The sequence below is a fragment of the Theropithecus gelada genome, chromosome 7b (genome assembly GCF_003255815.1).
Source record: "Theropithecus gelada isolate Dixy chromosome 7b, Tgel_1.0, whole genome shotgun sequence".
Classification (NCBI taxonomy): Eukaryota; Metazoa; Chordata; class Mammalia; order Primates; family Cercopithecidae; genus Theropithecus; species Theropithecus gelada.
The window spans coordinates 101,890,014-101,916,339 of record NC_037675.1 but is presented as its reverse complement, the minus strand read 5'-3'; the positions used below and the strand labels follow the sequence as shown (position 1 = coordinate 101,916,339).

The 26,326-nt window shown below is 47.2% G+C and overlaps 1 protein-coding gene across 6 annotated transcripts in view; it reads right to left on the bottom strand.

Annotated features, from left to right (window-relative positions):
* Positions 1-26,326, bottom strand: part of WDR25 (WD repeat domain 25) — a 152,158-nt gene that overhangs the window by 124,308 nt on the left and 1,524 nt on the right. For 4 of the 6 annotated variants that reach the window (XM_025391746.1, XM_025391748.1, XM_025391749.1 and 1 more), the window contains exon 2: positions 23,508-24,344. In XM_025391746.1, the coding sequence (XP_025247531.1) occupies positions 23,508-24,305 (798 nt within the window). In that variant the 5' untranslated portion in view covers positions 24,306-24,344. Of the gene's footprint in view, positions 1-7,315; positions 7,390-23,109; positions 23,277-23,507; positions 24,345-26,326 lie in introns of those variants that run through there. The other 2 variants (XM_025391752.1, XM_025391753.1) reach the window with 2 other exon arrangements.

The following is a 26,326-nucleotide window of genomic DNA, read 5'->3' as shown; positions in this document are numbered from 1 at the left end:
CAGCCCCAGGTCCTCGGACGCAGGTTGGGGCATGCCATCGGCACCTCAGAGGTTTCAGGGGACCAATCATGTGTGTATGGGGCCCAGCACTGGGCTGGACACATGGTAGAATCTCAGCAAGTGGGAGTTCTAATTGCTACCAAAAGTGAATGTCAGGGAGCAGCCACCTTGAGTTCCTGTGATACTGGGTAGAGCCCATGATAAAGTCCGCACCAACATTGCCTCATTCTACTCAAGGCACTTCATCAGGCAGGCCAGAACCCAGGCAAACAGGAATTAACTTAATGCTCTGTTTGGCAGTACTTTCCCTGGGTCCACCATCCATTCTTATTCCCCGGAAGCTGCCAGCCAAGCAAACTGGAATATTGATCACTGCAATCATCTCGATGGAAGTCTGAGGGCCAGGCACTTCATGTGCGTTTCAATTAGAAGAGTGGGCCTGCCATTCTAATTCTGCCTCATTCCAGCCAGCTTCACTCTAAGCAACAAACGGGCTCCTAAAAAGTTGAGTTCATCAGCAATCTATTAATGGAATCACACCTCCACATTGATTTTACATTATCATTGCAAAATGATACATATTCATTTTCCATCTTCAAAGGAACCAGAATTGCTGTCTCTGTGCTAAGCTCTGGGCACCACTCAAGGCCGCTATCTCACTGACCATGCACAACAGCCCTGCAGGCTAAGCATGCCAGCCCCACTTTACAAGAAACAGTGGGGGAGAAGCAGAGGACCTTCCCCAGACCTAGGGTAGAAAGAGCCACGGCTCAAACACAAGTCTGCCCAGTTCCTTCCCAGGAGTCCCAACAATCCCAATAATTCCAAAGGCTTTTGCCTCCAATTCACTCCCCCAACATTTGGCCATATGTGCTTTGGTTGGAAAGGCAGCCAGGTCATTCTAATTCAATGCAGCCCTGGCCCGCTTTGCTTCCCGCAGCAAGGCTGATGCTCCCTAGGATCCAGAGACGAGCCACATACGGCCTCTCCAGATCCAGAGCATGGGAAAACGACTCAATTTTCTCTGTACATCAAATACTAATTTGTATTTCTATTCTTAAAAAAATCAGTTTTCAAAGAAATAAAAAAGAATGGTCTCTTCCCCGAGAGGAAGCCTGCTTGGTAGAAAGGATAGGACACTATCCGTAAGAGAAAATTTCATTCACCCCAACAACCATTTGTTGGGCACTACTGATACAGAAGCCCTGAGGTCGGCAAGACAGGGTCAAAAACGTAATGAAGCTCAGCTGTCAACCCCTCAGAGAGGGCTGGACCCTTCACAACCTAAGGGTGTCCTCCTAGCAGATCTCCTTCAGTGCTGGCTGGCTGCACGGGTCTCATCCCTATGGCATTTTATTTCATGCCCCTGGCTCTGCTCCATGGTGGTCAGGAGGTGTTAGTAACTTTTCTGCTTAGTGACTTCCTCTGGAGCTCACAGGGAGAGAAAACCGATTCAGAATCATGAATGCTCATTTCAACTACCCTGCAGGAAGAGTTCGGGGGACACCTGTAATTCTCTCATTACCTCATTTAGCTACAGTTAGTTTGGAGATCACAAAACTACTCAGCTTAAAAGGGTCTCAGAGAACACAGTTGAGCCTCTATGTTTGCCAAAAGAGGAAACCAACACCCAGAGATTGCCTGGCCTGCCGAGGGCTCAGTTGGTAAACAGCAGAACCCCATGTGGCCCCCTGGCCCCTGGCTGACAGCACATCACTCTGTCCACCCCCGTGTCCCACCTGTCTTGTCCCTGCTTACGTCAATAACCTTGCAAAGGAATGAGTCACTCCTAGCCCAGATCATGCTTTTAAAGCCAAGGGGATTTTTTGGTTTTTTTGGTGTTTTGTTTTGTTTTGTTTTGTTTTTGGAGGAAGTAATAACAAAGAAAAGTGGGGGAGGATGTCTTAAATAAAGATTGTCCCTCTGACGTGCTGGATGGAAAGCTTTCGGGTGTGAGACGGAATGGTGCATGATTATAGCCAGGTAATAATGGCTGTCACATATCAGGAGAGAAGATGTCACTACCTTTTGACAGAGGACACTTGGGAAGAAAAAGTTACAAATAGAAAGCTTTCCCTTTACCTTCTGAGGGGTAGAATAATAATTCACCTGAATTGTCAAGATCTGTTCCAGGAGCATTTGTGCAATAAAGAAAGATTCAGAAAACCTCCTGTGCCATTATGGGCATTCATGGGAGTAGCAGTAATAACTGGGTTTTAAAAGCCTCGCACGATTGAGCAAAAGTGCTTTTCAGCACTTCCTACTCCTTCATCAGCACCTACTAACGCCTGTTGTACCCCAGGAGGTGCACCAAGGAGAATGTAACTGAGCCCCTCCCAGGTGTCCATGCTAAAAATGACATCCAAGCCCTCGAATTCCACAGAGAAAATGGCAAGTGCCTGCATACAGAGAATAAGCAGAACTAAGACACATGCAGAGCCACCCAGGAGGAGAGAAGCCAGGTGCAAGTTCCAGGGGATGAACTGTCCTCCCTACTGCCTCTCAGACTCTCTGGTACTTTTCCATTCCTCTGTATGAACATGTTTTTCTTCCTTTAGGATCAGAAACAAACTAAAAAGAAGCCCAAAAAAAGAAAAATGTCAACCAACAAATTCTCTCTGTAATTCTCTTACTACCACCAGAACCTGCTGGTACAAAGCGCTGGGAAGGAAGAAATGACCAATCCCCAGGCGGGGGAGCCTCCTGGAGGGGACCCAACCTGAGGCAGCCCTGAATGGCAAGGACTTGCCTCCTGGGCACATGGGCAAGGTGCTCAGGGCCACCCCTGCCAGGGAAGTCTAAGACACAGGGGAGGAGGCAGGGGACCAGCCCCCCCGACACTCAGACCTCAGTGGACAGAACTGGTCTGAGATGCGTGAATTAACAAGAGAAGGTGATAAGCAAGGAAATGCCTGATGAGGCAATGCAAGGAGGATCAATGTGGACTGAGGCCACGAGGAGGCCGGCGGAAGCAGAAACTGGGCCTCTCTGGCTCTGGCTCGGTGGAGCAGAGGCTGCAGCCACGGGGAGGGGGAGGTCTCTCCCGCCCCAGGAACAGCGAGCAGCCGCCGACGCGCCCCGGAGGCCCACAGGAAATATTATTGTGAGACAAAAACTGAATTATGAAATCCGCAAGCAATAATTAGTTTAAATTACTACTTCTACTTGAATAATTAAACACGCTTATTTTCACTCACTGATGTTTTATTCATTACCATACATTTTTCTTGAAAGTTGTTTTTAACGTGAACATTCTTTTATTTGCAAAGATCCCACAGAGATTTACTATGCTAATTTCAAACCTTTCCTCTAAAATAAAAACAATAACAAAAACACTCTTAGATTATCATACATTAGTGACTACTGTGTGGGGTCCATTATCAACTTAAGTCATAGCAACTGGAGAGAAATACTGTGGGTAGTTGTAAAGTTATTCACACACCAAAGCTTCCTCCCTTTAAAATTCACTACTGAAAGGGCAATATTTAAATCAGTGCAAAGTGATTATGAAAATAAAAAGACCCGAGTGGAGAAAGACTACTTAGCCACAGATGGAAAGTGCCTTTTGCTTTTTATCACACCCTGTATTAATGAAAATGTTTTTGCATTTTCACAAATAATGTTTGGATTTTATAAGTCTTATTTTTACACACTGGAGCCAGGATACCCAGAAACACAGTAATAAGGGCTTAAGGTTTTTATTAAACAAAGTTACCTTTGGGAATAAGTACTAACTTAAATATAATCCACGAACTAACTCTTCCTTGCTGGGCTATTAGCTGGTGCTGGCTGCATGGCAAAACTCCAAATCCTAGCTAATGCCAACAAGCTGGGCCTGAGTCAAACCCGGAAAGGAGCAGCAAGGCTGCCACCATCATAAACCAGCTCCACTGAGGACCAGGAGCCAACAGCCCTCCAAGGGGGCCACAAAGCCCAGTTAATGTGCAGGCATGTGAGTTGTACTGCAGAACTGACAACAGCTGCACTCACTGGATTACCATGACAAGTATCAAGGAATGTCACTGCAGTACAGGACACACATGCCCCAGCTCTGTCACTTAAAAAGCTACTCCACCAGAGGAGGAACTGTGCCTTTCACACTCCTGGTGCCCCACAGCACCTGACCCCATGTCTCGGAAATGGCCAGTCCTCACTGAACATTCATTAAATTAAGTATCTTTTTTAAGGCCTCAACTGTACTTCTCTTTCCCCCAAGTCCTTTTTTTTTTTTTTTTTTTTTTTTTTTGAGACGGAGTCTCACTGTGTCTCCCAGGCTGGAGTGCAGTGGCGTGATCTTGGCTCACTGCAAGCTCCGCCTCCCGGGTTCACGCCATTCTCCCGCCTCAGCCTCCCAAGTAGCTGAGACTACAGGCGCCCGCCACCACGCCTGGCTAGTTTTTTTTTTTTTTTTTGTATTTTTAGTAGAGACGGGGTTTCACCATGTTAGCCAGGATAGTCTCGATCTCCTGACCTCGTGATCCACCCGCCTCGGCCTCCCAAAGTGCTGGGATTACAGGCTTGAGCCACTGCGCCCGGCCTCCCCCAAGTCCTTTAAAAGCAGTCATTCAGCCCAGTAATTCAACAAATGCATCTAACCCTCTCCCATGTGTAACTTAAGTTATTCCTGGAACCTGCAGCACCCGCACCCCCTTCATCTAGTATTTTTCCCTCAGTTAATATAAGTAAATTCAAGTAAGTCTTTTTCACATGGTTGCAACCAGTCTTCTGGAGCCACAGGGAAGCAGATTACTCAAAATTTTGAAGTTTCAATTTTGAAATCAAAAATGACCATCTACTAACAGAATGATGAGCTGTGGCATCAGCTTGGCCTTTGGAAAATGAAGGGACTCCAGAGGCCACAGGCCAGGGCTTAGCTGATTCTAGAAATCAACATTATCTGCGTCATCATCGTTAGAAGCATCCGGAAAGCAGAACAGAGCTTCTGCTGGGCTTCTGTTTCCGTGGCAACAGCTTCACTGGCCTGTTGCAGGGAAAGGCATAGAAGATAGGAACTGGCAAGAGAGAGGGAGAGGGGCACAGGGGGATGGAAAGGAGGAAATGCAAAGGAGAAAAAGGAAGGCAGAGGCAGGACCAGGTGGAAGGCCAAAGGAGAGCAGAGTGAAAAAAGTACAGAAAAAGACATGAGAGAAAGAATGAGAGAGAAAGAAAAAGGGGAGAAATGCAAGAGAAGGAAGGGAAAGGAATGGAAGGAAACGTCCCAAGCTGGGGCTTTTGTCTGAAAAAATCACCTACAGATGTGCATCTATCAGTATGCAAAGAATGCTCTAGTTTCACTCATTAAATGCAACACATTTCCACTCAGTTACTGCCTCAAGACACACTCAATTATCCGATAAACCACAGGAAGGTTGTGTAAAAACGTCAATGTGGTAAGCAGTCTAAATCCGAATTCTAGCTAATGTCAACATTAGCCCAAAAGGCTGGCTGGGTTAAATCCAGAAGGAGAAAAAAAAGAACAAAAAAAAAAAGAAAAAAGGAATGAGAAACCTGTTATCACTAAACAGCTACCATTAAGGACAAGTCACTATTGGCACTTTATAAGTGAGTGCTCTGTAAGTCTCATTAAGGTGCAAACCTTCTGCTTGTCTTGTTCATGACTGAACTAGGAAGCAAGTCTTGAAAACCAAAAGACATCCAGTCTGAGCTTGACTGTAGCTTCAAGGCTCTGGTCTCCTGATATGGGACATCAGCCAGGATGTGTGGGGTTTGCTCAGAACAGGGAACTCAAAATTAGTGGCCAGGACAAGCTCCAGTCCATTCCTTACTGCCCAGTCCACTCCCAAAAAACCAAATTATTTATTAAATAGCAAGAGCTCTCTAAATGCAATATGGCATCCTATATTGGATCCTGAAACAGAAAAAGGACATTAGTGGAAAAACTGGTGAAATGCAAAAAAAAGTCCACAGTTTAATTAACAGAGGTGTACCAATGTTAATTTCTTAGTTTAATAAATGCACCAGGTTATGCAAGATGTTACCACTCAAAGAAGTTGGGTGAAGGGTACATAGGAACTCTCTGTATTATTTTTATACCTCTTCCATAAATCTGAAATTATTTTTTAAAGTTTTACAAGAAAAATAACAAGGGGTGTTTAAAAGTTAAGACTCCTGTTTTTCTAACAATGATTTATCTTTTTCATATAAAACCAATGCTCCGATAGGGCTTAACTATCATAAAATTTTACTGGAATGCTGGCTGAAACATTATAGTGAAGTCCATACTCCTGCAGCAAAAGTAAATTATTAAACTCCAGTGTGTTAGCAGTGTCCCTTCCCTCTGAAGCAAGAACAAAAGGAGTGACATGCCTCTGCACGTCAAGAAACACGGCTCTATTGGGCAGAAATGGAATGCACTTTGAAAAGTGTGCATTGCAACCTCTTCACACTCCCCACTCCTGATCAGAAGTCTTCTCCGGGCCGGGCGTGGCAGTTCACGTCTGTAATCCCAGCACTTTGGGAGGCCAAGGGGGGTGGATCACTTGAGGTCAGGAGTTTGAGACCAGCCTGGCCAACATGGTGAAACCCCATCTCTACCAAAAATACAAAAATTAGCCGGGTGTGGTGGTGTACACCTGTAATCCCAGCTACTCGGGAGGCTGAGGCAGGAGAATTGCTTGAGTCTGGGAGGCGAAGGTTGCAGTGAGCCGAGACCACACCACTGCACTCCAGCCTAGGCGTCAGAGCAAGACTCCATCTCAAAAACAAAAAAAAAGTCTTCTCCAGCCTGTCTTGCTCCTCATGCTTTATGCATCCGATGCCCAGCCTCATCCAGCTACCTTGCAGTTTGCTGACGGCAGCATGCTCTTGTACACCTCCCTGCCTTTGCACACTCTGTTCCCTCTGCTAGAATGCTCTTCCATTGCTTTGCTGCTGAGCAATGGCTACCCATCCTCTAGGACTCCTGTGACTCGCTGACACTCCCCGTCTCAGGCTGTTCTTTATGCCCCAGAGCACCTTACCCACCACCCTTCAGAGCAGTCATGACGTTGCGCTATAATGATCTGTCCACCTGCTTCTTTCAATGAGCCAGGAGCCTTTCCAGAAAGGCTATATTCATCTCTGTATCACACTCCCATTCCTAGCACCCAAGTCTCACAACAGATGTTGAATGAATGAAATACTATGTCAAGAATGCAGGCAATTCTTTAAAGAGAAAATACCAGTAACAACTTTCCATCTTCTGTTAAAAGGCCAAAAAAAGTCTATTTGTAAGAAGTGAAGGAAGTAAGCCCTTTTAAAAGAAACAGATTTTGTTACAGAACGACAGGTCCATTTCCACCAACAATATAAGCACTGTACAAGTATCCTCTTCCGACCGAGAAGCTGAAAACCTTTTCAAAGGTTTTGGTTTCCTTGACAACAGCATTGCTGGAGACAAGCAGGGAAATAATTAAAAAGTGTGTTCCCTTTGCTTTGAACTCCTCAAGTGTTTTTAGGCAATAACAAACAGGCCACACTTGACAACATCAGTGTGGACAGAGCCAAGGGCATGAGGGGAGACCCCATCCTGCCACCCCTCCAGCGGCACCTCCTCTGAACTTGGGGACCTGAGTGAAGGACTTGAGCCATTTAAGAAATACAACATTCACCATGAGAAACACAGACCATACAGTTCAGGTTAACAAAAGCACTTTGCAAGGTCCAGGTCCCTGGCCAAAACCACAACACTTATCCTCACAACAGTTCTGTGAGCTAAGTATTGTTACAGCCACTTGGCAGAAGAGAAACCGAGGCACAGAAAAGAGCAAAACAACTCTGGCAGTCTGGCCCAGGGACCTGTGGCCCTGCCACAGCCCACCCTAGAAAGAACATGTGACCTCTCCTTAACTTGACTCAGACAGAGATTTCCCCTGGCCTCTCCTATGATCTTCATCTCCTCCCTGGGCAGCTGAGACAAGAAGCTAACTGCCTTTCCTCTGAGTACCACTGTCCTGCCATCCCACATGCCTATGTGAGGCCACTTGTGTTGGCTTCTCTTGGACAGCAAGAACCGAGCAACCTTGTGCCACCTGCCTTGGGTCTGCGAGAACACAGCACGCAGAACAAGACGTGAGGCACCAGCTGGGAACAGCGGTCAGTTCTGTGTTTGATTGACAGGCTTCCTTCTCCTTTTGGGGTGGCTTTCCATGGTCTGTCTTGCTTTAATAGCTTCACTTTGTTTGTATCTTTTATTGTAGGCTTCCTCAAGTCCTTTCTGGATTTATGATTTATAAATAAATAATAAACAAACGTACAAGCTGCAAGCCCATGACCATTACCTGACAGTGTAAATACAAACATTTCAACAGATATGGAACAACCATAACTTTGATTTAGCTCCCAGCAGAGTTTCCAAAGCCCTTTCACAAACCTGGCCACATTTAACCAATCCCCAGTCCCCCACAGGGATGCCTCCTGCACAGACTGGAGGTGAGGGCTGGGTGGGGGAGTGCAGTTGGACCCCTCCAAGATTCTCCACATCCCAAGATTCAAGGAGACCCACAAAGAGCGTGGTCGACTGAGCAGGTGCTATGCATTCAAACTGGAGAAAACAAGGGAAGAAAACAAATTCCTTGCCCTCATGGAACTTATATCAGAGCTCCTGCCATTTTACAGATGAGCTCATTAAGACACAAAAAGATGAAAGGCCTTGGCACAGTTACACGACTACCTTTTTGGAGCTCCCAAGCAGGGAGGTGACTAGAACAATCCCAGAAAGCAGAGGCAGCAAAGGTGAGTTCAAATACCAGCCCCGTGCTTAGGAGCTACATGTCCTTCAATACCCCTCTCTGGTCCTCAGTTTCATCATCTGTAAACGGGGCATACGGATGCTGATGCTGCCCCCAGCTTGCATTATGGAGTGCCTGCCATACGCCTGGCATTCTCCTGAGAGTCTGCCATGGGTTCTCTTGTTCAATCCTCAGAAGACTGAGGTGGATGCTGTTATTATCCTTGACTTATGATGGGGAAACTAAGGTCCAGAGAGTTAAGTAACTTACCCTAAGCCACACAGAAAGCGCAGGCGCTGGGGCTGAACCCCAAAGTAAGACTCCCGGAGCTCTGCTGATTACCCAGCTGAGGGCAAATGAGAGGTAAACCCCCGTGTGGTGCCTGACCCGGCACAAGTACAGGAAGCGCGAGCTGGCCTTGGGCCACTGACCATCCAGGGCTAAAGCTGACGACAAGCCCAAGCGCTTCACCTGGCCATCCTCACTGTCCCCTCCCCACAGCATGCACAGCACAGGGCTGTCCTCCCCACCCACCTGGCTGCTCCTCATCAATGTCATTGTTGTTGTTGTTTTTTGAGATACAGGCTTGAGTGCAGTGGCACAATCATGGTACAATCATGGTTCACTGCAGCCTCAAACTCCTGGGCTCAAGTAGTCCTCCTGCCTCAGCCTCCCAAGTAGCTGGGACTACAGGCATGTGCCACCACACCCAGCTAATTTTTTAATTTTTTGTGGAGATGGGTATCACTATTTTGTCCAGGCAGGTCCCGAAATCCTGGCTCCTCATCTTCTAAAACCCAACTCATCCTTCCCCTTCCCTGAGGCTTTTCCTGTCCTCTGCCTCCAGCACTGACAGACCTAGCCCACTCTCCTATATATTCCTGTTTCCAGCACAGATAGCCCTGGAGGGCCTTTCTCATCATCCCTCTCAAGTCTGCTTTGATGTCTGTGCCTCATTCACCTTTTGCCAGCAAGAGTGGGTCTGGTCCCCTCTGATCCCAGGGCCTGGCAAAGAGCCAGAATTTAACTGCTAGCTGGACAGCCATACAGATGACCAAATGAAGAAAGAAGTGAGGAACCGGCCCTGCTGACACTGCCACTGAGCGCCCTCTCTGTTCACAGCAGAGACAGCATAAAGCAAGGCCCAAGGAATTCACAGGCCACACAGCAGCAAGTCCAGAAGCCTGGCTCATGGAGACGTCCCAAGGCTTACCAGCTGAGCCGTCCCCCAAGTCCACCACCCCAACCACTGCCAGCCATGTCACACTGCTGGGCTGGAAGACAGGAAGCCACACCTAGAGGGACCTGAGCTCCTCAAGAGTCTGCTGGGGTCACTGGGTGCACACCAGATTATTTGATCAACGAATCAAGGCAACTGGAGGCAAATTGGATTGCAAGCCTCACACGCTTAGGAACTCGGCTTAGGAGGCAATCACAGAATAAACCCCGGCTTGGAGTTCTTGATAATACCTTCCATTTGTAAGAGCGTTACCGTTTACAGAGTGGTTTCACACATCTAACCTCCTCTGATCCTCACAGCCCTGCGAGATAATTATATCACAGATGAGAATGCTGAAGCTCAGAGAAATTAGAGGAGGAATGTGCCTGACTCTCTTTTGAATATGCAGTGTGTGGAGCACTGTGCTCCGCTTGGGCGAGGCCCTAAGTGCAGTATTTCAGGGCAGAGCAGCTCACAGCCACCATCTTGGCCCTGACCACAGGACACTCAAGCCATTAAGGGCCTTGGAGCCCGAGGCCTGAGTGGCTGACCCAATGCCAGCATCTACTTCCCAGCCCTCCAGCAACATGGGCTCCAACCTGCACTACACCCCTCCATGCAAAACGGCCCTCACTCCCTTTCCAAGTAGTCTACTGCCCGAGTTGCCCAGCTCTGAGCACCGGAAAGTTCTCCTTCACCATGTGCTGACCTCTTCCCCCAACACACACACTTTCCACCATCTGTCCTACTCCTGCCCTGGGAGCAAACCCGAATATACCCCGTTCTCCTCCCACAGCAGCCCTGCCAGCACCTGATGACAGCCACCATTCCCCTGTCCCTGGGCTAACAGCAACGCGCCAGGACACCCAGGTACCAGAAGCATATCAGAACACACTTGAATAAGAGAAAAGAACATGAAAAGAAGCCAGGACGAAAACAAACAACTTTTCTAAGCAAAGGTTACAATGAAAATCTGTTTTAATTTGTGTTTTTGTGTCTTTCAAAATAACACTTCAACTAGTTCAGAAAGAGACCACTTCTGTTTATAAAACGCTCTTTCATTTTCCCTACAGTTGTCAGGCTGTGTAAACACACTGCCAGTAGGGAGAGAGAAATTGCTACTTGTGAAACTTTTAATGCTAGCATGTATGTGAATTAGAATTCTAAACTCAGCAGGTTAAGAATGTTCTGAAAGCAATTTTGGTGTTAGTCTAAATAATTATAGATCACATTCACTTAGATAAGGGCCTTTGCCCCCTTGGGGCTTCAAGGGAAAATTCTAGGCACGATAGTTAAGCAAAATGGTTGGTTATTACGCAAGCTTGGCGGTGGCAGTGCAAATTGGTATAATCCTTTTGGAAAGCAATCTGACAGGAGATGTATCTGGACCCATGAAAATGTACAACCCTTTGACCCAGCAGTCCCACTTCTGGGAATCAATCCGAAAGAAATAATCCAACAGAAAACGGTTTCATGCATGAAGATAACCACTTCAGCATTATCTATAATAGCAAAAATTAGAAACCACCTAAGTGTCCAAGGGCGGCTAAGTAAATTACAGTTAATCAACTCGATAGAGCGTCATGGAACCAGTGAAAATTGACAGCCCTCCAAAGACGCGGAGGCGGCTGGTGGCACGGTGTGGCGCAGGCAGGGCTGGGGGAGAATGTTAAATGGAAAGACAGGCTGCAGAGCTGCACGCACACTCTTGACAAACACAGCTCGTATGGACCAGAAATGGATGGGAGGGTGTTCAAAGGATAATCATAATTTCAGTGTATGGTCGAGTTGGGGGATTTTGCCTATGGTTTTGAAATGCTGCTGAGTCATCTCCACAAAGGGCAAAAGGAAGGGCAGAGGAGAAGGGGCCGGGGGTAACAGAGGCTTGGACCCCTGGGATCACGTTTTCATCACACAGTTTGGAGAGCTAACCAAGCAGAGTAAGACAGAGACATGGCTGTAAAAGAACCCACTCAACCCACGGCTGGGATGTGCTGCCGTTTTTACCAACACAATAGTGAGATTCCCCCAAAATGTAATTACAGATGTAAAGAAAACAGTGGTCCCCAATTACACTGTCTAAAATGATTGAGGACCCCAAAGAGCTGTTGTTTTTTCAGATTATAGCTATGGGTACTTAGCATATTAGAAGTGAAAACTGAGGACATTTTAAAATATTTATTAATTTATGTAAAAGTAACAACAAACCCACCACATGTTAACAGAAATAACATATTCTTATAAAAATAACTCTATTTTCCAAGACCAAAAAAAATTAGTGAGAAGGCATTGTTTACATTTTTGCAGATCTCGTTAATGTCTGGCTTAATACAAGACAGCTGGGTTCTCAAAGCTGTGTCTGTATTTAATCTACTGCAAAAGCACATGCCCCATAGCCTCTGGAAAACTCCACGTACACTCAGGAGAGAATGAGAATGAAAAAGGCAAATAACTCCTAGGTATTATTATGAAAATAGTTTTGACCCCCTGAAAGGGTCTTGAGGCCCCCCAGGGATTTGGAGACCACAGTAAAAACCACAGCAATAAATTACAGCATTAAAAACTGCTACTGCAGTATGTGGAGGGAAAGAAGGGTTTAGATTAGATGTATAGTTGGAGCTCAACTATGTTGAATCTTTTTTTTTAAGGCTGGATGAAAATATACCAAAAAGTCTGCAGTCATTGCCTCTGGGCGGAGAGAAAATGGGCAATTTGTTTCTTCTTTATACCTTTCTGTTCTTTCCAGATTGCATTTCTTTTATGGTCAAAAACAACATTTCTTTTTTGAGGAAAGGTTTGGGAAGCTGTGGCGTACCCATGCCCTGCGGAATAAGCCGGATGAGAAGAAGGTCATTTTAAATCATGAATAGCCAGCATCAGTGTGGGGGAGCGTCACGAAGCTGGCTGCTGGGGACCACGGCGCTGCTCCTTAATATGCCCATCGATCCCTGGCACCACGCACACATTCATCATGGTGGCACAAGGCCTGCCTGGAACCCACTGACGAGAACTGAAACTGGCTCAAGCTAATCACTACTAGATGAAGGTCAAATATAGGTGACGATTTATCAGATCTCAGGGTGGGGGAGGACATGCCATGCTCTAGAGCCACGGACAATTACAAAGGGACAGGGCCAGAGACTTGACGACGAAAAATGTCAGGTTTTCTCTGTTAAAAAAAATAAATGAAATACCAAAACTCAACATCACACAACACCCTGGTGGGGGAAGAGGGTAAAATATGATGAAAGGTCAATATTGTTAGTATGTAAATTGCCCAGATAAGAGAAACGCTAAGACTACAGGAGATGAATGGACAAGAACCAGGATAACAAATGCTTGTTTAGAATGAACGAAGTGCCGGGCCCGTTCTTTTTTTTTTTTTTTTTTTTTTGAGACGGAGTCTAGCTCTGTCGCCCAGGCTGGAGTGCAGTGGCCAGCTCTCAGCTCACTGCAAGCTCCGCCTCCCGGGTTTACACCATTCTCCTGGCTCAGCCTCCCGAGTAGCTGGGACTACAGGCGCCTGCCACCTTGCCCGGCTAGTTTTTTGTATTTTTTTTAGTAGAGACGGGTGTTAACCATGTTGGTCTCGATCTCCTGACCTTGTGATCCGCCCGTCTCGGCCTCCCAAAGTGCTGGGATTACAGGCTGGGATTACACCGCGCCCAGCCTGTTCTAAAAGAGTTGTACGTAAATGAACTCACTTGGTTCTCAAACAAGACACCATTAAATTAGCAGACATTTTCAAAAGGTAATAACTCCACCACTGTGGAGGGTGAGAAGACGCAGCCACTTTTACACAGAAATGATGGTATGTGTCAGACACTGAGCACTACAGAGTCCCCAAAAAGAGCGGCACAGATCTGCACACTGGTGGGAAAAGACGTGCTGGACAGTGAGAAAACCAAGCTGGAGGACAGGATGGAGAGTACAGTCTGCACACTAAACACGGAGACCTTGACCCTCTTCCCCAGCTCAGATGCCGGAAGGCTGGCAGCAGGCCAAGAGCCCACCCAGAGAAGACGCCTCCCTGAGAAGCTGACCAGGCTCAAGGAAATACATAAAAATAATCACAAGTGGGTTCCTATGATGAGCGCCAGCCTGCCGCCTCATAATCCCACATCCGGCCCGCTGCAAACAAAGTCCCTTTGCCCCCACACCAGTGCATGTGCGTGCACACACACACAGCTTTCGGTCAGGTCAGCTTTTTAGGGCCTCCCTCCCTAATTGGAATGAGCAGCAGGAAATCTCTTAACATGGAATGCAGACACCAAAACAAAAAAAGACCAAAGGAGATAAGAAAGAGACAAACATTTCAGAAAACAGGAAAACTTTCAAAGAACTCAAAGAGCTAAGAAAAGACCTTGTAAATATACAATAAAAAACAATATGTTATATTAAAAAAAAAAAGGAACATTCAGAAAATAAGAAACAGCTCTTGGAATGTAAAAATATGACAGAACAGAACACTTCCCTGAATATATATTATGCTTCAATTTAAAAGTTTATGACAGCAGAAATACAAATTCAAAAAAAGCATTGAAAGATAGATAAAGTGGAAGAAATTCCCCAGAAAAATAAAACAGAAAGGCCAAGAAATAAAGAACAGAAACCCAGAAGCTCAATCCAGGGACATTCAGGATGCCCAAGCAATCAGAGTCACAAAGTCAACGACCTTCACCAGCAGCAGCCCCCCAGGGTGCCGCTCAACTCTGTATGGCCCTCGTTCTATGGGGGGCCAAGGTCCCCAGTGCCTCACTCCCAGCAAGGAAAGGCAGGCCTGGAACAGCTCCACAAGCCCTGGCAAAGCAGAGTTCTAGCACCGCTTTGGTTGTAGGTTTCTAAAGCCCTTCTGGTCCTCCCTGCAGTATCACAGTATTCCATGTAGAAGACCAAGATACACTATCCTCTGCCAAGTTCAGGAAACTTCAGGAAGCTTGCCAGAGTGGAGGTCAGGTGAAGGCAGGCTTCTGGGTATCCTGGGCTGACACAGTTGGTCTCACTCACATGTACCTTCTGACTGCCCCTCAGTGCTTCTGTCCCCCAACTTGCTCCACTCCCCCCCAATATATGATGGGTCTGCATGAGAGCTGTGTCCATCTGGGAGAACAGACAAAAGAAAACACCTGATGAGAAACAGCAGAAGCTAGAAGAGAAGCTTAAAAGGTTGGAATGACTTACCTAACACTTCTCTTAAGAGGGAAAAATACTAACAATCTGGGGGAGAAATGACCATCCTGTGATTTTAAATGCAGGCTACGAAAACAACGTACCTACAGTATGATTAAAACTAGTTGATACATGTAGGGAAAAAAGACTAGAAGGAAACGCTGCTTGCAAAATGTTCACAGTCATTAGGCTTGAATGAAGGGTCCATGGTTTATCTTTTAATTTCTGCCATCTTCTTGTATTTTTCTCCAAAATTTTACCACTTTTATGATAAAACAAATTAAATCTAAAACAACTCATTTGGACACAGGCCATCACTGGGCATTAGACAGGCACCTTTAAGAGTCTACTGTCTCCAAGTTTTAAAAGCAACAAGAAATAATTTACTAGACTGTCTCAACCCCTAAGTGCGCCAATTTTGCAATCTGCATTTTTCAATTACATTAAAAGCATTTTTCCAAATTGCTCTATCCTTCCCTTAATGACATGGGATGAGAGTGAATGAGGCTTGCTTCTCGAGGACAGAACCTGTACCTTCACACGGCTGTTTTCTTCCTGTCAACATCTGGTGAGCACAAGGCCCTGCCCTTGGTACACCGAACTGTTTAAGTTAAACGGAATGAACTTATTAAAAAGCAGAAAACACAGCTTGGGTTCTGCTACACTTTAGTTTTCTTATTCCTCTCCAACCCGAGGTTTTTTCTGTAAGACACAAGATTGTAAGGCAATTGGAACTGGGAAATGTCTCATTTGTTGGCCTCAGAAACGTCGCGGCTTTCACATGGGGGAGGAGGAGTGTCAAAAACACTTCACTTCCCACGAAGAGAAGATTCCAGCTCTGAATCTCATGGCTCTTCCCAGAGGCTCCACAGCCCTGCTGCCAACCAGTCTAAAGCCCCTCACTCCCAATCCTGGGGTAATTCAGGTGATTCCGAACTTCCTTTGGAAGGTGGGAAAGAAGAAAAGCAGATATAGCGTCCAGTCCAGGAAGCATCCAAACACCTACTGTGTGTCCTCGGGCAAGTGTCTTCCCCTCTTTGGGCCTCTATCAAATGAACCAGATGAACGCTATGCATGCACGCACATGTGCACACACACATCACCCATTCTCTCCTCACCTTCATCTAATTACCCTGGATGCACTATTAATCATTCACTCCCCAAATACCAAAGGACCACTACCACCACCCAAACCTCCTTCCCAGCTGCGCCTCTCATTTCCAATAGATTTGCCTCGTGCTTAGAATGAATTGCCAATCATCTGCATAATGTTCCACGACTCCTCACTCCACACATCAAATCATTTCTCAGTCTCATTTTGTAAAATCCATCAAGAATAATTCTTTCAAAACTGAAATAAACCCTCACTCTGGCACTTGGAGCCATAAATTCCTTGTCTTTGAATGTGAAATATATCACTTTCTACAAAGCACATCTAAGATACCCTAATATAATCAGATTCACTAACAATGATAAATCAACAGGATCCTGTAATACATAAAAATGCAAATCCAAACCACCCCAGAAATCATCTCTTCTCCATACGTCCCTTAACAGAGCCATAAAATTTGGAAGCTGGGATGGAGCTTGGACACCACTTGGGTGAAGGGGATACGCTTTTCCATTCCTTATTCTCAGAGGCAGGAGGGCAGCGTGGGGGTGGTAGCTCTTTCTGCTCAGGCTCTGAGTCTGAAGCTTCCCTGCTTGCCCCTATCATTTACTTGTCCGTGTGACCACGGATAAGTCCCTTGACCTCTTTGTGCCTCAATTTCCTCATCTGTAAAATGGGAATGAGGACAGAAGTGGCCTCTCAGGCCTGTAACGAAGAGGAGATGGTGCATTTAGAGCATGCCTAGTACATGGTAAGCACTCAGCAATGGCTCAGCAATGGCTAGTGCTCTCCATTCTCTCGGATGAGAGAGAGATGCTTTAAATGTGACCAGTTTGGGGACAGGGACTCAGCTCTCCAACACAGACCTGCCAAGTGTTCAGTACATGAAAAGGCAGTGCATGAATGGCTTGGCACAGACAATCCTCAAACTCTTTAGATTCTAAAAGTATTTATCTCAAGAACACGGAGATTGAAATGCTTTAAAAATGTGTGCATAGAGACAATGAAAAGATTCACAAAAAACAAGAGTTACAGTAAGTTGGAGGATTCTGGGTGATTTGTCTTTTCTACACTTTGTTTTATAACTAATCAATACAGGTACAGGGGAGTCAGAAACATGCTTCCTCAGCCTCTCCCTTGTCAGGCACTAGGCTGGATCTTCTCATTACAGCTCTACAGCAACAACCATAATTGGTGGCCATTTGCCAATTATCCCCATTTTACCAGTGAGAAACTAGGGGATCAGAGAGCCTAAGCGATCTTCCCAAAGTCACATAGCTACCAAGCAGAAGATTTGGCATGGGAGCAAAGGAGTACAACAGTGGCACTGAAGGTTTGCCTGTCTACTCAGGTCCCACTCACCACACACAAGGGCTTTAGCTAATGCCCGGGTGTAAATCAAAGCCCATCTTAACTGCATTAAGGCAGCAAAAAAAGACAACATTTATTTATTTATTTATTTTATTTTTTTTATTTTTTTATTTTTTTTTTTTTTGAGACAGAGTCTTACTCTGCCGCCCAGGCTGGAGTGCAGTGGCGTGATCTTGGCTCACTGCAAGCTCCGCCTCCCGGGTTCATGCCATTCTCCTGCCTCAGCCTCCCGAGTAGCTGGGACTACAGGCGCCCGCCACCTCGCCCGGCTAGTTTTTTTGTATTTTTTAGTAGAGACGGGGTTTCACCGTGTCAGCCAGGATGGTCTCGATCTCCTGACCTCGTGATCCGCCCGTCTCGGCCTCCCAAAGTGCTGGGATTACAGGCTTGAGCGACCGCGCCCGGCCAAAAAGACAACATTTATGTACAGCCATATTCACTGCAATACTGATTATTTTTTAAACAAAAGCAGGAAATTATAGGAAGCAACATGGAAATGACAAAGCAAAGTATGAAATTTGAGACAGTTATAAAAATATATTTGGGGAAAAGTTTTTAATAAGGTAGAAAAATTCCCCTTACACATTACAAAAGATTGGGCAGCAAAGAATTCAAAACTGCACATACTATGCAATAAGCCCAATTATGTAAACAGATAGGAATGCAGGGCCGAAGACCAGGGAGGCCCCTCATGTTAATGAGGCACTGACTTGGGGTTGAGAGTTATCAATGATTTCTGTTTCTCCTTCATACTTCATATTGCCGCATCATCAGAGTTTTTCACAATAAGCATCTATGACATTCATGATCAAAAATTAAAAGGTTTTTTTTAAAAAGTATTTTAAGGAAGCTTGTTACTGGAAGAATTTCTAGAGCAAATTATTCTGTAAAGCAAATAAACAACATCTAACTCATATATTTTCTTTAAAAACCTTCTGTGTTTTAGAACTGCAGGTTTTCATACAGGTACAGAAGGTCCCTGGAAGCAGAAAACACATCTTATTCCTTTGGGACTCCTTCTCAGTGCCTGGCAGAGGGTTCTATACATGGGAGCATTCAATAAAGGCTGGTTGTATTTGGTTAAAGCAGGCCATGTACACGTTTTCCTTCAAAAACAGGCATCAAAGTCTGAATTTCTACCTTTACGTGCAGTGGGTGTTCAAACACGTTAAGCCGAACGAGTTCACTGGGAGATGAAAAGAGTATATAAAAGGGTATCCATGCTGGGATCACAGCTGTGAAAAAAACATGCACGTTCACAGACAGGGGCAAGAATGGATCGTCAGGAAAGAGCCGTGGTGCAGAATTATGAGTCATTGTTTTATTTTACTTAATTTATCTAGCTGTAAATTTTTCAAAACTAATAAAAGCATATTTTACAGCTCACAGAACATTTAGAACATATTAAAATAAGTATCTTTCCACTGTAATATGCCCAATTGAAATTTATGAATTCTAAAGCTACATTTTAAGGAGATGAAGGAACTGGCACTCCATGTTCTTTAGATTAATAAGTTGGGCTGTGTTGTTTTTCTCCTGATCAGAAAGAAATCATTTTTCAGTAAATGTTACCTTGAATCAAGGATTCTTCCACATTCTAGAAGCTTGGATGAGCTGCTTATATTAAGTCTTACTGTGCCCCCTAGTGGCGAATAGGATTGATCCACTCAAAAGACAATCCCTTCCCAAAGGCTTGCGATAAAATCCAAAAAATTTGTTTTAATCTTTATCGATCACTTAACATGTACACGATTTTGTGCCAGATGCTGGAGAATATAAAAATTGGTTCTGGCTCAGGAAGCTTAAAGTCTAGCTAGGTGAAGCTGATATGCTTCCATGGCTACATATGTAAAATAAGACATCAGCACAAGTCAAGGAAAGAAAATTCTTGGGGAAAAGCAGGAACTCGAGCACACACTAAGTGCTGCTATGTGCCAGGCACTGCGTGATTCACAACTAATATCGTTTACTCTTCACAAAAACCCAGCAAGGCATGTTTAATTCTCTCCACTTTACAGATACTCAAATGAAGGCTCAGAAGTGAGGTAACTTGCCAGAGACCACACAACCAAGGGCCTGGCCGCAAAGGAAGGACCCCAGCAGGTCTTGTCACCCAGTCCCAAGCTCTTCTCTCCTTCCCGATTCCGCAGGGGCCCAGAAGACACTGGCAGATTTTAACCAAAAGGCAGGGGGAAAGCACCCTGGGAAGGGTACACTGCTGCACCCACCTCTTTGAGCTCATTCCCCGCTGTGCCCACCATTTCCTCCCCTCCAGGGACTGGGCTGCAGCCAGCCAGGACTCCTGCCTGCACCTGAGGCCCCATCCCCACTCCAGATCCACGCCCCATAACCACACACTGCCTTCCCCAGATCACTAGGTCCCCAAGATCTGCCATGCTGCCCCACCTCTGACACCAAGGAGGGAAAAGAACACCATGTGCTGCCCAGCCAGGCCACGCACAAACCTGGTGGCCCAGCAAGCCTGAGGCCTCAGCCAGGACTTCTGGTCACAGCTCCTGCCTGGCTCCCCACCGGTTCCCAATTCATCTTCCCATCCTGGCTCCTCCAGCCCCTGCCATACACTCTTCACACTGAAAAGTTGTTCAAAGTCAATTTGCCCAAAACCAATTTGCCAAATAACCCCATCACTGAAAATTGTCAAATATCTTAAAACAGAGAGAGGGCCCTGGCTCACCATTTGTATCTATGGCTTATAAAAGCCCTAATGTTCACAACACCACAGTAAAAAGAGGATCAGGAGACGCCGACCCTAGCAGCCATGCTGACCCTGGCCCAACCTCACAACAGCAGATGTGCTCTGCCATGGGAAGGCACCCAGGGCGCACAGTGCAGTGGGTGGGGCTCCCAAGAAGCTGCCTGGCAGCCCAAGGGGCCTGTGCCGGTGTCATCACCTGCAGCACACACAGTCTCCTCAGGACAGGCGGGCACAGCAGCGGCGCCTGGCCCCACCCAGGGTAGCCCCACAGACCTGGACCCAGGTCTCTGAATTGCCCAGGAGCAGGGCATTCCTACCACAGTCCCTCAGTCTGAGCCACCCTCACTGCCATTCCAAACTGGGCCCGCTGCGCCCTCTTCTGGTCATGAAGTGTCACAGTTAGTTGGCTGCTCACAGTTTCCCCTCCATGGGGGCAGAAACATCTCTCCCCCACATCCCCAGCGGCACCATCCCTGGCATATTCGTCTACTCCACAAGGCCAGAAATCACTGCCTCCACTCAGGTGCTCTCTGCTCAAAAACTAACGTGGGGATGCTTCTGTTTAGGAAATCTAAATTTCCCAGGCAAAAGTGACCCAAGCTGCCCCTCTGCCAGCAGGGCCCAGGGAGCGCTTCACACCACCAGGCGGAGGCCAGTCCCACAGGGCCCCAGGTCCACCCCTCACCATCAGGAGAACTCCAGAGGTGAGCAGACAGGTGGGCATCCACCAGGACACACCTGCTGTCCCCACCTCTCTCCAGGAGGCAGTGCCCTGAGTGGAGGACACGCCGCCCATCTCTGCCCATAGCAACCCTCTCCTCCTCTAGCCTGTGCTGCCTTTGGCCAGGCTGCCCTCTCTCTCCCTCCGGGTCCCTCAGAGAGGACTGCCTGTGCCCCTCAGGTGGCTCACCCCACAGCCAGGGCTATCTTCCACAAAGCCCCTGCTGCGTGCCAGCCCTAGACTGGGTGCCTTGGATGCCACTGTTCACCCTGATTCCAGCCCATCGGCTGCACCATGGTGCTGCCCCAGGAGGCGAAGCTGCAGTCACCCCTGCAACAAGAGACAAGGGCGGGAGGCCCCTGGCCCTGCTCCCAAGGCCCACGGGCAGCAGTGGGGAGCAGAACATTCAAACAGCAGACAGTCATGAGGGACGCCCAGAGGTGAGAGGCTGGACATCAAGACGCCCTGCTAACCTGCCGGCTTCTCAAGTCGGGGGATTTGTGTGTCTCGATCAATGCTATTTCTCTAGCGCCTAAAACAGGACATTGCACAAAGCTAGAGCCCACTAAACACGTATTCAGTGGACCCAACAGGGAGCTTTTCAGAGAAGATGACTTTCCAGGCTGAGCCTCGGCTGTTGAGCAGGAACCTAACAGGCAGGAAAGCAAAGGGAGGAGACCCTGGAGAGGGTGGGGCGTGAGAAAAGCATGGAGGAAAGAAGGCCTCAACAGGAAGGTGAGCGCAGGGAGGACAAGGGCCACCACTCGAACTGGGGCCAGCCAGACACTGCGCAGGCCCACCAGCAACCCTCCGGACAGGCTTCCCACCCTCCAGCCCTTGCAGCGCAGACTTGGGAAGGAGAGCGGAGAAGCCCCAGGGCCACAAGATCAATCCCAGTAATGCTGTGATCCACACCAGAGATGCCAGAAGCCTCCGCGCACACTTCACAGCCCCCAGAGTGGCAGGAAAAGCACCAAAGACCTGAGTGAAAAATCCTGGAACTCCAGGCTGAAGAGAGAATATGACTCTCTCTCCCACAGGACTCTGAGTCTTGCTGGAAAAGAGCACAGACAAGCCACTTCAGGCTTTCAGTTCACCACTTAAAAATGACACCCATCAATTCAGCTCATTTCAAAGACATCTCTATACTTGGAGCTTCCTTTCCTCACTTAAGAAACTGCTTCCAAGGGAGAAAAGCTCTAAATGTAATTTGCAAGTGAAAAGATCTAGGAAAGTTGGTTCCAGAACTCTGAGGTAACAAAGGCAAGGGAACCACCATTTACTGAGCGCCTATGAGGTACCTGGCTCTGTGCAAGGCACTTTTTCAGCATTTTTCTCACATGAGCACATGACCCAGGTATGATTTTGCCCTTTTACAGATAAGACACCAGACTCCACAGGAAGGCGCTGGCCAGTGGTCGACCAGCTAGCTACTCTGCAGCAAAGCTGGATGTGAAGCCAGGTCCCTTGAAGTTATTTCCTTTCCAAGAGCTTTCTGTTCAGCTTGCATTTAGTTGGCACCCGCTACATATCAGGTGCTTTGCTAGCTTCGAGGAGAGAGAGGAGGGGCGCAGTACACAGCTTGAAGGGCTAGAGACAGGTCCCCGGTGGGCACAATGACCTATCACACTGTACTTGCATACTGTGGGGACTGCATTACTATTACTTCAGTAGCCTGTAAAATAAATAAGACAATGCAAAAAGGAGTTTCCATGTACAACCAGAAGTCCCCAGAAGGGCACGTGCAGCCCTCCCTGGCCTTGCTTCCCCAGCCTCAAGTCCCTCATGCTTGAAGCCAGCTCCCAGGCCCTCATGCTTGGAGCCAACACATACACAGGGCTCCTGCAGTCAAACGCACCCTTCCACCCCCATCACCAAGTGAACCTTCCCCTTCCTCAGGAGGCCTTTGCCGAGCCCTCCCGGGCTGGGCTGGTACCCCTCCTGTTGGGCTCCCAGAGCACCTGTGTGTCCTACTGGGGGCCCATCCTCACAGCCCAGGGTTGTGTCTGTCTACTTTTCCATGGCTCCTGCCTCACTGTGCAAGCCCTGACACCAGGGGCTGGGTCTACCTACCTCTCCTAACAGCTCCTGAAACCGGCACAGCACCAGGTACAGAGCTGGCATGGCTCAATGCTCCACAGGGTCACCAAGGACATCCCCAGTCCCCAGGGCTTGGTCCTGGGCCTGCTTTTCTTCTCCCACTATCTGACCTCCTCCCTCACGGCCTCTGAGAGGGATAAGAAACAGTATCCTCTGGTGACCTGAGCAAGGCAGCATCAGGGAAGGGTTGGGGCAGGAGGAACCTACAACCCAGGGCTGACCACAGATGACCCTTTCTCAAATGTGACAAAGAGAATTACAGAAATCTACACACAAAAAAGTTCAGCCTATAACCTCCCTCCACTTCACTGTCATTCCAGCAGTGTATTCCTAAGAGCATCTGAAAGCAGAAGTTTTCACTCAAGTCTTACCTTGAAAGTTTTATCCATAGAAGTGGAGAGAAGCATGTGGCTCTTAGAAAGGACTGGACACCACTGAATGGTGTTGACAGGGCCCCTGTGCCCTCTTAGGTGGAAAAGCACTTTCCTGGGAACCGTGGTTTCTTTATAATGGCTGTTCAAATATGGTTGAATAAACTCAGACACTCTGGGGCCCACATAGAGAGGGGCTGGGGCACGCCCTGCAGGGGGCCCCTGTGGCTCCATCTCTTTACTGTTGCCTGTTTCCGTGCTTAATGCCTGCAGTTGTCTTAGTCTTTTGGGGGTATAGGGTACTACACAGTCCTCACACTTTTTCTTCTGAAAAGAGCTGTCATTTTTACCTACAGTTTCAGATTCACTTTGAGCACAGAAAGATGACTTTGGAAAGTTCCTGGAGAGTTTTACTTGCTTAAAGCGTGCAGCTGCCAGGGGTATGTGGCTGGCTGGAACATGGCTTGTCCACAGAGAAGAATGAGAAGGCTCTTTGATGGGGAAGGTGACTTGAGGCTCCTTCCCAGGCCACTGTAGCCTCTGGCTGGGGCAAGAACCCCGATCACTTCTCCCAAGCTGAGCCAGTGGAAGGCGATGGCCCCCTGGGTCTTCACAAGAGCCATGCTTTGTGGGCTGTACCCCTGCTTTGGGCACATCCAGTGTACCAGATGCAAAACCCTTCTCAGGTGGTCTGGCCACACCAGAAGTGTCTTTCATCTGGCCAGTGGCATCAAAACTTCCTGCAGGCTCTGTCTCAGCCTCCGAGTCCGAATCATCATATGCTACCAGCGAAGCCATTAAAGACAGAGTTCTTGCTGTCCTTCAAAGCCAAACCACCTAAGATCAAACAAAGTCAAGCATGAGAAAATGTACATGGAAGAATATGTATGTAGTTATAAGAAAACATGTCACCTAGGAAATCCAACAACTCAACACTCATAAGAATAAACACAGGCCAGGCACAGTGGCTCATGCCTGTAATCCCAGCACTGTCACCTCTGGGCGACAGAGGGAGACTCCATCTCAAAAAAAAAAGAGCGCTGGGTGCGGTGGCTCACGCCTATAATCCCAGCACTTTGGGAGGCCGAGGCAGGCGGATTACAAGGTCAGGAGTTCAAGACCAGCCTGGCCAACATAGTGAAACTCCATCTCTACTAAAAATACAAAAATGAGCCAGGCGTGGTGGTACGCACCTGTAGTCCCAGCTACTCGGGAGGCTGAGGCAGTAGAATCACTTGAACCCAGGAGGCGGAAGTTGCAGTGAACCGAGATTGTGCCACTGTACTCCAGCCTGGGTGACAGAGACTCCATCTTAAAAAAGTAAAATTAGAAAAAGAAAAAAAAGGAAAGAAAACTAAAACTTTTATTGAAGGACATAAAAGAAGACCTAGGCTGGGTGTGGTGGCTCATGCCTGTAATCCCAGCACTTTGGGAGGCCGAGACCGGTGGATCACCTGAGGTCAGGAGTTCAAGACTAGCCTGACCAATATGGTGAAACCCCGTCTCTACTAAAAATACAAAAATTAGCCGGATATGGTAGCAGGCACCTGTAGTCTCAGCTACTCGAGAGGCTAGACAGGAGAATCATTTGAACCCGGGAGGTGGAGGTTGCAGTGAGCTGAGATCATGCCACTGCACTCTAGCCTGAGTGACAGAGTAAGACTCTGTCTCCAAAAAAAAAAAAAAAGAAGAAGACCTGAAGAGACAATGCCTACAGAGAAAGGGACAGGACTTTAAAAATGCCTTTGGAAGGTCCATTTTGGTCATATGTATTACAAGTTTAAACACATCATTTTCACCTCACCAACCCCACTGTAGAACTCTATCCTACACAAATACTAGCATATGTTTGCTAGATGTATAAATCCATGAAGATAAATGTATAAAGAAAGCCTGCTGCACTGCTTATTAGCAACCAGTGAGAACATATGCTCATCATCATGAACGAGGTTAGGTCTGAAAATACTGAAATCAAAAGATGTCCAGGATCCATGGTGAGAAAGGCCTGCCACGCTCCTCTGCATCATTTCCCTGTGCTCCAGCCCTTCCCTCTTTTCTCTCTGCCTGAAACATTCTTCCCCCAGATATCCCATCTCTGTAGCAGCCAGCTGGAGGCCTAAGGTGTTGGTCCACCCAAGTGTGCAGGGAGCAATTCTGAGGGCATGATCCAAATTCACCCGTTTCACTCCCAACACAGATTCACGCTGCAGTGAATTTCTACTTGTTAAAAAAAAAAAAAAAAAAAAATCTTTCTGGGCAGGGCATAGTGGTTCACGCCTGTAATCCCAGCACTTTGGGAGGCCGACGTGGGCAGATCACCTGAGGTCAAGTTCGAGACCAGCCTGGCCAACATGGTGAAACCCTGTCTCTACTAAAATACAAAAATTAGCCGTGCATGGTGGCACACGCCTGTAATCCCAGCTACTCAGGAAGCAGAGGCAGGAGAATCACTTAAATCCAGGAGGCAGACGTTGCAGTGAGCTGAGATCGCGCCATTGCACCTCAGCCTAGGCGACAAGAGTGAAACTTAGTCTCAAAAAAAAAATTCTTTCTGAAATTCTGAACCATCATGCACAATACATTGTTATCAATTAGTTCCCAGAAAGAAGTGCTTTGGTCTGGATCAATGTTTTACTTCTATGCTGTTAGCACCAAGTACAATCCAGAGAAAAAGAAGGGTGCTGGGCACACCCAGGACAGCAGAGGGCGCGGTGGAACAGCACAGAACGCCCAGGCAATAGACTAACTTCCAAGAAAATCCAGTGCACCCAAACTTAATCAAACAGGCCAAGGTCCGCCTCCATCTCCCAACAGGTGGA